General features: G+C 43.0%; 1 protein-coding gene across 4 annotated transcripts in view; it reads right to left on the bottom strand.

The window, feature by feature from the left end:
* Window positions 1-14,029, bottom strand: part of fhod1 (formin homology 2 domain containing 1) — a 483,544-nt gene that overhangs the window by 39,826 nt on the left and 429,689 nt on the right. For all 4 annotated transcript variants that reach the window (XM_038806848.1, XM_038806847.1, XM_038806846.1 and 1 more), the window contains 2 exons: window positions 3,626-3,781; window positions 681-863 (listed from right to left, as the gene is read on the bottom strand). In XM_038806848.1, coding sequence (XP_038662776.1) covers window positions 681-863; window positions 3,626-3,781 — 339 coding nt within the window. The remainder of the gene's footprint in view (window positions 1-680; window positions 864-3,625; window positions 3,782-14,029) is intronic.

Raw genomic sequence — 14,029 nt, forward strand, 5'->3', positions numbered from 1 at the left:
GAAGAACATACCAAGATTTGGTTCCTTGACAACTGTTCATATGAGGAAATTGAATTGCACTGTGTTTTTGTATACAAAATGTATTTTTAATTATATATAATATTTAATATTTATGTAACTATATATATATTTATATATCCATTTCATTGGGGAAGACTATAAATAAATTTATATTATGTACAGTGGTTAGCACTGCTGCTTCACTGCGCCAGGAACCTGGGTTCAATTCCGGCCTCGGGTGACTGTGTGGAGTTTGTACGTTTTCCCCATGTCTGCATGGGTTTCCTCCAGGTGCCAGTCTCCACCCACAGTCTCAAAGATGTGTCGGTTAGGTGGATTGGCCATGCTAAAATTGTCCCTTAGTGTCACGGTATGCGCAGGTTAGGTTACGGTTATAGGGAGGGGGGGACAGGGGTTTGGATATAGGTAGAGTGCTCCTTCAAAGAGTTGGTGCAGACTTGATGGGCTGAATGGCCTCCTTCTGCACTGTAGGGATTCTATGAAAATATATATTTATTTATAGTCTTCCCCAATGAAATGGATTTCAATTGTACGCATTGCACAAAACCCAGTTCTCTTTATGGAAAATCCAGTTAGGTCATGTCTTTTAGATTATATTTATCTAAAAAGCTGCACCATTCCTTTGCAATCTACCACGGAGACTCTATGACAATTCCCACCTTTTCCATCAGTTCGTAATCTAATTTGAAGGCCCAGAGCTGCAGCCTGGCTGCAATCCCATTGATCGAGGACAAGGTTAAAAGGAACTGCTCAGCTGTTCCCAGTGGCACATCAGGATTTGCCAGCTGAGCTTCTTGGATCTTCTGCTTCTCCTCTTCTGTGGGGATCATGGTCAAGATTTTCTGTTGAAAAATAGAAGGGGAAGGTGATGGCAGGGTCACCCAGTGGAAATTACAAACAGCGCAGTCATTTGACATGTTGACCAAAAACTCACCATTAAACTAGTCTGAAAACATCACCCTTCAATTACTTGGTTTGCTTTTGAATATATAAATTTAAATTCAGGCTCCCCTGTTTGAAAAACCTTGAAGTGTCATCATGGGGAGCCCAGTTAGTTCAGTTGGCGAGACGCTAGCGTTGGGGGTCAGCTTAATACCAATAGCATGGGACTTAATCCCCATTCTGGCTGAACTGACTTCAGGCCTGCCCCTTTGTGCTACTCTTACCCCTAGTAAAACAAAATCATGGCACGTAGTAAGTGATTTGGTGAATATTCACCAAAGGCCTGCCCTCCTTTTCTCTTCAAAATGAACCCTATCAATTTTAAATGGATTTTTTCTAAAAACAAAAATGTTACATGAACTGAAATCGACTGAAATTGTTAGGTAAGACATGGAGCAAAGAAGTGGAATTAGGAGACAGATCAGCCATGATCTGCAGAACAGATTCGAGGGACTGAAAGTCCCGTTCATGATCCTAAATGATTGATACGATCCTGGTTAAATACAATGATGTATCATGTTCTTATTAAACCACAATCATAGAATACATTCAGAATGAATTGACAACAGAAGTAGCCAAGAGCGCCCAATGGCTCACAGTTGGAGCATCAGGAAAATTGAAGATCATTTTCACAATGAGTTGATTTACGATCTGATGATACTGTGCTTTTACAAGAGTGCTTGGGGTAGCTAACAAATCATGTCCTTACTGTTGATGTCACACTCTATCGTAAATTACATGATCTGTGACAACCCAAACTTTTTTGGCCACAAGAGCTACCATTTAAAGCTAAACACATGGAAACAGATCACCTCACTTTTCGCAATGAGATTTGTGGACCCCCAGTTTGCAACCAACCCGGCAGGACCAACAAAAAATAAGCAGCAAGGAATAACACCCGGAGATGATCACTATTTTCCTGATGATAAGAATACACAAGTAGCGACAGATAATCAAGGTAAGAGGTGAACATTTGGTCTCAGTCAGATTACAATGGGCCTATAATGGATGTACCACCCTTCCCCTTCAAGATGTTGGAGGTTTTCAGGGAATTGAATCACCAAACCTCAGCAGGACTGGTTTGATATACTAGTATAGGAGTGACGATAACTACATTACAAACAACAATAATAGAATTTCATCTTTCTTGGGTTGAGGAGTTGGCATACACCCAGCAGGAAGAGAATGATGTTGGTAGATTATATCCATGAGCGAAAATCTAATGCTCTCCTTCAAAGATTCTGGAAGATAAAGAGACCAGGAGTCATGGAGGCTCCACTGGATCAGAGTATATTTCCAGAAGCCACTGAGAGAGGAAGAAAAAGGAAACGATTGACCAATCCAATTAGTCCTTTCTGTCTCCCAATGAGGAATGGTAAATAATATTGGCGGATTGGGGTGCGGAATTTGCAAAGGAGAATTCCTGTTTTGCACAAAGCATTGGAGAACCGCTGGACTACATCCATTATCTTTTAATCAAGGGAATATTACTCGACTTGGCAGATTTGGATGTAGTTTTATAATATAAATCAGCAGTGAAATTAGATTTAATTTTTAAAAAATAAACAATTTCTGGCTGAATTTCACGCCAGTACACCATATTCAGTAACATTTATTATATTTTTAAAAACAACACTTTTGTTTTCCATGTAATGTCATCAGCCTAATAACTGCCACAATGAATGTGCTGGAATTTCCAAGACAACGTAGACATTTGTTATAGAAACAACAGCAAACATCTTTTTGTTAGAGAGGCAGCTCAGGGCGGCACAGTGGTGGAGTGGTTAGCACTGCTGCCTCATGCCTCACTGTCTGACTGGAGTTTGCACATTCTCCCAGTGTCTGCGTGGGTCTCACCCCACAACCCAAAGATGTGCAGGGCAGGTGGATTGGCCACGATAAATTGCCCCTTAATTGGAAAAAAAATAAGTGGGTATTCTAAATTTATTTTAAACAAAAGAGGCAGCACTGTATTTAAATGTTGATCTGGTTTTGTTGCACTTAACTTTGTTAGTTGCTATGTGATTGAAACCTAGCATGATATTCAGCTGCAGGGGGCTGGCTTGAGGGAGTGCGTTGGTGTTTATTCATGATGCTGTGGCCATCACGGTGTGGGGACAGCTTCTTGGAATAGCTTGGAATTTCTTGCCCGTCAATCTTGAACATCCATATAAAATGTGAAGGGAAGTGCTAACTGGTACATGACAATGCTGAGGCACGGTGAGGGTTTGAACTAAAATGAACTAGGTGAAGCGAGCAACGAGAATCATAGAATCCCGACAGTGCAGAAGGAGGCCATTTGACCCATTGAGTCTGCACCGAACCTTCGAAAGACCACCCTACCTGGGCACAATCTGCCACCCTATCCTGCAACCCCATCCTAAAGGGATAATTTAGCATGGCCAATCCACCTAACCTGCACAACTTTGGACTGTGGGAGGAAACCAGAGCACCCGGAGGAAACCCACGCAGACACGGGGAGAGTGTGCAAACTCCACACAGTCACCCGAGGTCGGATTCGAACCCTGGTCCCTGGTGCTGTGAGGCAGCAGTGCTAATCACTGTGTCACTGTTGTAAACGTACGTTCCCATTCTTGTTCTTTTTCTAAATTCTTGTCCGCACACTAACATGAGCCCGCAGTTTCAATTTTGGATCTCTTACCTCAATGCCTTCCTTGTTGATTGCATATTCATCAAAGTTAAGAATGGCATTTTTGATGATATGTACAGGAGGCAATACTGTAAGTCCAATGTTGATCGCATTACTCCTCTTTGGGTCCAGCACGATTAATCCTTGTCTCTTGGCATCTCCTCCTTTCTAGAAGTTAAATTAAGAACACGGTTTTGAAGGTAAGTTGTTCCATTTAAAATATATTTGAAGCACCATTTGCTGCTGTAGTGTTAGGCCACTCTTTAGACTTGCAGCTGTAAAATGGATCAACCATTTGTACCTACATTCACCATCCATATCCATCCATTAATGAATAGATTCAGACGGAAAACAATTATAAGCGGTATTGTGGAGAGGAAGCAAGTGTGTTCTCATCTCACAATTCCCTGCATTTCAGTATCCTTTTATTGCGTTTGAGGGAGATTACGGCTATGGAATAATTCATTGGTATAATTGGGAAATCTCTCAAATTTCCACATGCGAGTCTACCGCTGCTGAAAACAGATCACAAATTACTTCAATGTCTAGAATTCAATTTGGCATTTATCAGGACCTATATTTAAAAGTAAATAATGAAAATTTTGCAGATTGCCCATGCAACATTATTTTGCTGCTCATCCAAGTACAGAATTGTAGACAAGTCAGAACCAACAACCACCATTCTTCAGAAATAACATAACTATGGAATCTCAAATATCCTACAAGGCTCGACGACTTTGATTACATGGATCATAACATAATTATTCCTTCAGGTGTTGAACATTGTTTCCATATGTCCGTTAACCATTCTACATTCCATAAAAATCATAAAGAGATTTCTGCCCAGAAACAGGTGATGATTGAGTTCTGCCTGAGTGGGATGATTTTCAGAGAACCAGAGGAATGCCAGCTGGAGACCTCGTGTTTTCTCCAAAGATTCTGGAAAACTGCTGTATTTCTGAAACTGCAGAGACCTGAATGAATCTACAATGAAAACCATTACAGACTGGGAAGCAGAAATCTCAAACTGAAAGCCTAAAGTGAAGGAAGGTGTACTGGAAACAACCATTTGAAACAAAGACTCTTATCTTTAACTTTTACTTATTATTTTACCCCCTTGTCTCCACTCTGTGTTTGTCTGTCTTGTGTGCGTATAGAGGGTGGGATGAGAATGGGGGGGGGGGGGGGGGGGGGCGGTTAGGAATTGGATCATAGTTAACCTTTAATCTTTGTTACATATTCAATTAGAGTTATGGCTATTAATAATTTTAATCGTGCTTAAATTCACAACATCTACAAAAGCAAAACTACATTCACTTTTAGCAGCACCGGAGAATTCCAACCACGAACAAGGATGGAAATGTTCGATGTTTGTCTCAGGCTAACTTCTCACAATTCAAGTTTCTCAGCAGCGAGGAATTTATAAATAACGAAACCCAAAGCTGCAATGTTGGCCAGTGTGATTATTTTCTGCTGGTTAGTTTTGCTGGAACTATTAACAAATATTGCCTAAAATCTCCTGAACCTGTCAAAAGAGAACTGGGTTACAGGTTGGCACGCACACTTCAGTTACTGCAGTGCAATTAATTCTTCATTGTTTGAATCATTTCTTGTTTAAATTAGGGAAACGTTTTTAAAGCCACAATCTGGAATGGAGATTTTTCTGATTGTGTTGTTTCAGACCCTTGGGAAACTTAAAATTCGATGATTTTTATGTTCAAGGCAGCAATAAGATGTCATAATAATTATTACCAGACTTTATAATTGTTTTAAATGTTTAACCAATGAATCTTTAATAGTGCCTGAAAGAATTAAAACGACCATATCAAAATAATAAATATATTTAAGTAATTTACCAATTCCCTAGATTCTAGAACTGTCCCAATGGATTAGAAGTTTGCAAAATGTTACACCACTATTCAAGAAAGGAGTAAGAGTGTTACGACACCCTGGACTAGAGCATGGTTAATTCCAGCCCAACTGAAAATGAAAATCGCTTATTGTCATGAGTAGGCTTCAATGAAGTTACTGTGAAAAGCCCCTAGTCGCCACATTCCGGCGCCTGTCCGGAGAGGCTGGTACGGGAATCGAACCGTGCTGCTGGCCTGGTTGGTCTGCTTTATAAGCCAGCGATTTAGCCTTGTGAGCTAAACCAGCCCCTAGACCCGGAATCACAACAAAATTGAAATTAATGGATATTTATTGGAAAAACACCTGCTGCAGGATTGTCCATCGGCTGGATCCTCCGCTTCATCAGCAGCGCATCCACCCTCGCAAGTTTCCCGACGGCATGGGATGGCCACAATGGGAAACCCCATTTACCAGCTGCTGGTTTGGAGGATCCTGCTGCCGGTGGGGTGCGCCGTACCGGAAAACGAGGCTGGCAGGACGGAGAATCCCACCGTTGACGTCTTTGACCCTTAGCTGCCCATCTAAAATGTAACATCTAAAATGACAGGTAGACTTGGCCGTTGTCAACAAGGGAAACGTACAAGTATTTGTTGCTGGCACAAGTGTTGGGCACATTTGAAGGCCAAACGTTTGGTTGGGATGCAAAATTCTCCATTCCCATTTGCAGTGGGTCAGCCACCGACGAGATTGGAGAGTCTCACGCAAGGTGTCTCAAGGTTAATCACTGTTCCATGACAATAGGGAAATACAGATCAGTGACTCTCTCTCAGGAGAGGAAGTGCATGATCTCCATTTTGTATCTCCCCACAGTGGGATGGATGAAACTACTGAGTCAGCAACTGAAGGTTCAATGAACTTACAACTCTTGTGATAGAGTACATTGGCACCAATGTATGATTTAGTGCCATGCTACTACTGTACATAGTTTAGTTTAGGCCGGTTTAACAGCTAGTTTGTGATGCAGAGAAAGGCCAACAGTGTGGGTTCAATTCCCGTACCAGCTGAGGTTATTCATGAAGGCCCCGCCCCGCCTTCTCAACCTTGCCCCTTGCCTGAAATATGGTGACTGACCCTCAGGTTAAATCACGACCAGTCAGCTCTCCCCCTCAAAGGGGAAAACAGCTTATGGTCATCTGGGACTATGGCGCCTTTCTTACTTACTTTTACATAGTTTAGTGGTTTCAAACATTTACATACTGTGATGATAAGTAGATTGTCATCTATATTATCATCTGTATGCAAGTAATAATATGTTTAACTGTTGTAGTTCCAGCATCCGACCACCAGGTGGTGTGAATATGCAGACACGTAACCCGGATACATCATGTGTTCCAGTAGAAAGTGTTTGTAAGGAGTTTGCAGCAGTCGCATATTAGAGTAGCTCTAGAGCATCTGAGTGTAAGTTAGTGTTAGACCATTATTTTCAACTGTATTAATCTTAGACATTTTAGTAATTCGTTATTGTAATGTTAGTAATAAATATCTTTGTTTATAAAACAAAGTCTAATGTTCTTTGTTCAAACTACAATATCAAGATTCAGCATCAGCCCAATCAAAGAACATTACACATACCATAAGATAATGCAGTTTCTTTGCAACACAGTATATTAAGCACAGAATCAGTAATGTGATACAGCAACAATTCGGTAGGTCATATGAAATGTCAGGTGGTTGAATGGGCCAGTGAAAATGTTGAGGGTATTTGCTCATCTTAAAAGTTTGAATTCAAAAGCGAGATGTTTGTGATCCAGGCAAGAGGGCAGGAGATTAGACTGGGAGAGCTGCCGCTTAGAATGGTAGGGAAGAGCTTTTGATAACTGGGAATCCAGGTGGCCTGGAAATGGGAGGTACTACACAAGTTAAACCTATCACGACTGGTAGAACAAATGGAAGGGGACTTTAAGAGATGGGAGGATGCAGACCGTGAAAATGACAGTCCTCCCCAGATTTCTGTTTGTCTTTCAGTGCCTCCCCATCTTCATCCCCAAGGCCTTTTTCAAGCGGGCGAATAAGATTATTTTGGGCTTTGTGTGGACGAGTAAAACCCCACGAGTGAAGAAGGTGTTGCTGGAGCGCAGTCGGGGGCAGGGTGGGTTGGCACTGCCGAACTTCTGCCATTACTACTAGGTGGCTAACATAGCCATGATCAGAAAATGGGTAATGGGGGAGGGATCGGCATGGGAGCGGATGGAGGCGGCGTCATGTAAAGACACCAGTCTGGGAGAATTGGTAACGGTACCTTTGCCGTTGTCACCAGCCAGATACTCCACAAGTCTGGTGGTAGTGGTGGCTCTGAGGATCTGAGGGCAGTGAAGGAGATATAAGAGAGTGGAGTGAGTATCGTTTTGGACCCCGATTTATAACGACCACAGGTTTGTACCGGATAGGCTAGATGGCGGGTTCCAGAGTTGGCAGAGGGCAGGAATTAGAAGGACATCTATTTATAGATGGGAGCTTTCCCAGCTTGAAAGCCTTGGAGGATAAATTTAAATTGCCAGCGGGGAATGGTTTTAGGTATTTGCAGGTGCGAGACTTCCTGAGAAAACAGGTGCCGGCCTTTCCGCTGCTGCCGCCACGGGGGATACAGGATAGAGTAATCTCCAGTACCTGAGTGGGAGAGGGGAAGGTATCGGATTACCAGGAGCTTTTGGAGGCGGAGGAAACTCCGGTGGAGGTGCTTAAGGGCAAGTGGGAGGATGAGCTAGGAGGAGAGGTAGAGGCGGGTCTATGGGCGGATGCTCTAAGCAGGGTTAATACCTCCTCATGTGCCCGGCTTAGCCTGATACAATTTAAGGTAGTCCACTGGGCACACATGACAGGGGCTAGGATGAGCAAGATTTTCGGGGTAGAGGATAGGTATGCGAGGTACACGGGAAGCCCAGCAAACCATGTCCACATGGTTTGGGCATGCCCAAAGCTTAGAGGGTTTTGGCAGGGTTTTGCTAAGGCAATGTCCACGGTGCTAAAACCAAGGGTGGTGCCCAGTCCGGAGGTAGCGATCTTTGGAGTGTCGGAAGACCCTGGAGTTCAGGGGGCGAAAGAGGCCGACGTCCTGGCCTTTGCCTCCTTGGTAGCCCGGAGATGGATCTTATTAATGTGGAGTGACTCGAAGCCCCCAAATGTAGAGACCTGGGTTAGTGACATGGCTGGGATTCTCAGTCTTGAGAAAATAAAGTTTGTCTGAAGAGAGTTAATGTTAGGGTTCTCCCGGAGGTGGCAGCCGTTCATCGACTTTCTCGGGGAAAATTAAAAATGTCAGCAGAAGCAGTATACCAATGGGTAGGGGCGGATTGTTGTTGTATGGTTGAGATGTGTGAAGATTGGGCTTGGGGGGGGAATGTTTATTTTACCATGTTAATGCCATTACTTTTGTTACTGTTGTAAAAAATTTCAAATACCTTAATAAAATATTAACAAAGAAAAAAGCTTGAATCCTGATGTGGTGTTTCTGCCGGAGACTCATTTGTGGGTCAGGGACCAGAAAACATTGCTGAAGAGTTGGTTGGGACAAGTACTTCACTCGGGCTTTGATGGTGGGGTCCGGGATGCAGCAATTATGAACAATAAAAGGGTTCCACTAAGACCTTGGCGGATCCCAAGGCTTGTAATTGTTACTGGGTCCTTGGTGGGCACATCGGTGGTCCTGGTTAATGTCTATGCACCAAATTGGGATGATACAGGTTTTATTAATAAGTTGCTAGCCTGCATTCCTAATTTGGACTCGTATCAGCTACTCTTCGGGGGTGATTTAAACTGTGTTCTGGATCCTAGGATGGATCGATCCAGAATCAAATCTCTGACTCCATCAGGTGTGGCCAAGGCGTGGTTAGCTTTCATGGAGCAGATGGTGGTGGCAGATCTGTGGCATTTTTTTCACCCCAGGGATAAAGATTTTTCTTTTCTTTCCCATGTCCATCAAATTTACTCACATATTGATGTTCTTGTGGGAGGTAGGTCTCTCCTCCCTTGGGTAAAGAGGGCGGGATATTCAGTGATTGTGATCTCAGACCATGCCCCACATTTTGTGAATTTTATACTAGAGTCAGGTCTGTCCCAACAGCCGCCATGGAGATTGGATACAGTGTTGCTGACGGACAAAAGATTTTGCGAATGCATGTCCTCCGCCATGACGGAATATATTAAATTTAATAAGTGTGAGCATATCTAACTTTTTACATTGTGGGAAGCCCTTAAGGTGGTCATCGGGGTGGGAGGGGAAGATAGTTCCCTACAAAACACACATGAAGAGGACTGCGAGAGTGGAGCAGCAGAGCCTTGTGGACTCTATCCTGGAGGCAGACCATCAGTACTCGCTTGTTCCTACCTTGGAGTTGCTTGCAAGTAGGAAAAAAGCTGCAGACGCAATTTGAATTACCATCAACAGGTAAGGCAGTGAGCCAGCTGCGACATTTGAGGGGGGGCAATTCATGAAATGCAGGGAGGATATTTGTTAAGAGGGAATATTTTGTAATAGTCTATGGTTAGGTGGGGTAAATATTTTCATGTAAAAAATCTTTTCAATAAAAATTATTTTAAAAAAAAAATGAAATGCAGGGAGGCCATTCGCCTTTGAGCTCATCAGCTGAGGCAACAATCTGATTCCCTTGTGATTGTGAAGATAAGGGGCTCTGGTGATAGTTCGGTTTCTGCCCGCCTAAGGTCAACGCAGCTTTTGAAACATTGATCGGGATCTCTACAGATCGGAGCCCCAGAGACTGTGACTGAGTTTTTGGATGGGTTATCCTTCCCATTGGTGGAGAGGGGCAGGCAGGATAAGTTGGAATCCCTGTTGGGCCCAGAAGAAATTATGAAATGCATTGGGTTAATGCAGACAGGTAAAGCTCTCGGCCCTGATGGGTTCCCCATTGAGTTTTCTAAGATGTTTGCAGGACAATTGATTCCTTTAATATTAGATATGTTTAATGACTCCTTGCCCCAGGGTTCATTGCCCATTAAACTTGTGCAGGCCTCTATTTCCCTGATCCTGAAGAAGGACAAGGACCCTCTGGAATGTGGGTCGTTTCAACCCATTTCGCTTTTTGAATGCACACGCTAAATTATTCGCAGAAGTGCTGGCACCGAGGTTGGAGCCCTGCTTCCCAGAGGTGATCCCGGAAGACCAGACTGGCTTTGTCAAGGATCGGCATTGTCGGCCAATACACGTTGGCTATTAACTATTGTTCTTTCCCCCTCTCTCGTGCCTGAACCGGAGGTGATTGTTTCCATGGACGCCGTAAAAGTATTTGACAGAATAGAGTGGGGATATCTCTGAGATTCTTGGGGAATTTGGTTTTGAGCAAATGTTCATATCCTGAATTTGTTTACTGTATAGGGCCCCCTCTCCCAGTGTTTGCACAAATGCCTTAAGCTTGGATTACTTCCTGCTGAATAGGGGAACGAGGTAGAGATTTCCATTGTCTCTGCTTCTATTTGTTTCAGCAGTTGAACTGCTGGCCACAGAGTTAAGATCTTCCAGTGAGTGGAAGGTAGTGGAGGGGGGGGGGGGGGGGGGCATAGACATTAAACCATTGATTGTATGTAGCTCCACAATGTCTAAAGGAGCAGATCTGAAGTACAATATCTGCTGGAAGGGGCAGGGATCTACGAATGGGATGCCTCCGCATTCCAGAAACCTCCAGGAAGAAATTTCAAGCATGTGTGTCAAAGGGGAAATCATATCTCGTGGTTCTAATTAATTACTAGAATGCCAATACCATAATTCCATTGAATGCAAACTTTTTGTGGCCTTGGTGGCAAGTTGTCACCTTCATTCCAATTCATTTAAATTTATACATAAGCTGAATGGTCCTATACAGCAACATGTGGATACATATTGTAAAACAAAAAATTAGGTAATGAACTGTGTGGATTTATACTGTGAATTTATTCAGACTTGGGTTCCCGCTTCCTCTGGTGGTCATTAGAACAGATAGATTACATTTGGATCTGAAAGAAATCTGGAGCGAATTGCCCATGTTGCAGCAGACTTTGAGAAACATGGTTAAGATGAAGCAAGGTAAATTCAAGCACAACATTGCCCTCAGAAAAGGTATATAGCAATCCAGTGCAGTTTGTGCATGAGCAAGATGCTGAATAGAGGCATTTTAAAAATGATGTACTTCTTTGTGAATTGACCCATTTGCTGAGTTAATCAGAAACATCAAACAGGTAGGAAGTATTAAATCTGCTTCTGAGAAAAATACGTTATTTTCCGCCAACCACCACATTCAACCATATACGCTACCAGCCAGTACAGCTTGAACATCATCCATCAAGTGTACATAATGATAAACTCGACACTGGAACAGGCATTGAGTGGAATAAGACAAGGAAGAGTCAGCAACTTTACCTGATCACTTTATTATCTTCGTCGTGGCTGAATTATCACCAGCTGGCACTGTGCTCCATTAGTGCGACCTTCTAAATATAATGGGTGCGATTCTCCCAAAAGGGAACAAAGACCCCTAGTGAGCGCATTTAGCTACGTGTTTCACAGCGTCCACAGTGCCGAGAAACACATGGCTATTAAACATGACCCGCATTTAATAGGGAACACGCGGCCGAGACGGCACATAGCCCCGTTTTGTATAGTGGGAAGCTCAACTCGCCAAAACTCCCCAGAGTAGCGAGAGGTCGGGACGCCATTTGGCTGGATACATGTAGAAATATTAGGGTTGTTGTGGTGGGAGACTTTAATTCTCCTTATATTGACTGGAAATACCTTAGGGCTAGGGTCTGGATGGTGAGGAATTTGTTAAGTGTGTCCAGGAAGGCTTTTTGGAACAATATATGGGTAGTCCGACTAGAGAGGGGGCTATACTAGACCTAATACTAGGGAATGAGCCAGGTCATCAAGGTTGCATGGGGAACATGTGGCGAACAGTGACCACAATTCGGTAAGCTTTCGGATACTCATGGAAAAGGACGAGTGCTGTCCTAGGGTCAAGGTGCAAAATTGGAGGAAGGCTAATTACAACCAGATTAGGCAGGATTTGGAGGCTGTTGTTTGGGACAGGCTGTTTGAGGGTAAATGCACATTTGGCATGTGGAAGTCTTTTAAAGAGCAGTTGATGGGAGTGCAGGACAGGCATGTGCCGATGAAAAAGAAAGATAGGAACGGCAGGATTTAGGAACCGTGAATGACCAGGGAAATTGCGCGTCTAGTCAAAAAGAAAAAGGATGCACACATAACTCCCCGCTTGAGCTCTTTTCTACTTTCCTTGTATTCCTTGAAGAGTACAAGGAAAGTAGAAAAGAGCCCAATCAGGGAGTTAGGAGGGCAAAAAGGATCAGAAAATGTCCTTGGTAGACTGGATTAAGGAGAATCCCAAGGCATTTTATACGTATATTAGGAACAAGAGGGTAGCTAGAGAAAGAGTTGATCCACTCAAAGACAAAGGAGGGAAATTATGCAGAGAACCAAAGGAAGTAGGTGAGATCCATGATGAGTATTTTGCATCAGTATTTACAAAGGAGAGGGACACTGTTATGGGCCAGGGTTTAGAGAACCCCAAAGTGTATCATGGAGTTCACCTGACCCACAACTTTTAATAGACTGTGGTATGGGGAGCACAGGGCCCACTCCACAGGTGTGGTACAGCAGAAATGGGAAAGTATTTTTTAAAGCAAAACAATGTTTATTCTATGAACTCAAGTTAACCTTTTTAAAACATACAGTGAACATCTTAGCAACCATTAATTCAAATACAACCCCCAAAGAATACAACACTAAGTAATCCTTAATAATTTCCCAAACAGCATCCAGAAGACAAAAGAAACACATTTTAACAGAAGCACATCGGAATTATATTCACTGCTGAAAACATTTATAATTCCGAATTCACCAAATGATCAAGAGATAGTCTTTTCATGGCAGAGAGATCAACAGTAGACCTGCTCTGTCTGGCCTCAGCTCCAACACTGAAAAAATGAACCCAAAAAAACACAGACACACCCAAGCTTTTCTCAAAGTAAAACTAAAAAGCAGAGCCAGAACTCAGCTCCACCCACACTCTGACATCACTGCAGTAACATGAGCAGACAGACATTTCTTAAAGTGACATTTTCATGACAACACATTGATTGTGGTGTCTCAGAGGGATATGTAAATACTTTAGAACAGGTTGTTATTACGATGGAGGAAATGTTAGGTGTGTTAAAAAGCATTAATGTAGACAAATCCCTGGGGCCGGATGGCATCTATCCCAGATTACTGAGGGAGACAAGAGATGAAATCGCTGGACATCGAACAGAAATCGTTGTGTCCTCGTTGACCACAGGTGAGATCCCAGAGGTTTGGAGGATAGTCAATGTTTTCCGGTTATTTAAGAAGGGTGGCAAGGATAACCCAGGTAATTATAGGCCAGTGAGCTTGACATCAGTGATAGCAAAATTGTTGGAAAAGATTCTCAGAGATAGGATCTATACACATTTGGAAGCGAATGGTCTTATTAGCGACAAACAGAATGGTTTTGTCCGAGGGAGGTCATGTCTCACTAATTTAAG

The sequence above is a fragment of the Scyliorhinus canicula genome, chromosome 9, assembly GCF_902713615.1.
Source record: "Scyliorhinus canicula chromosome 9, sScyCan1.1, whole genome shotgun sequence".
Taxonomy (NCBI): domain Eukaryota; kingdom Metazoa; phylum Chordata; class Chondrichthyes; order Carcharhiniformes; family Scyliorhinidae; genus Scyliorhinus; species Scyliorhinus canicula.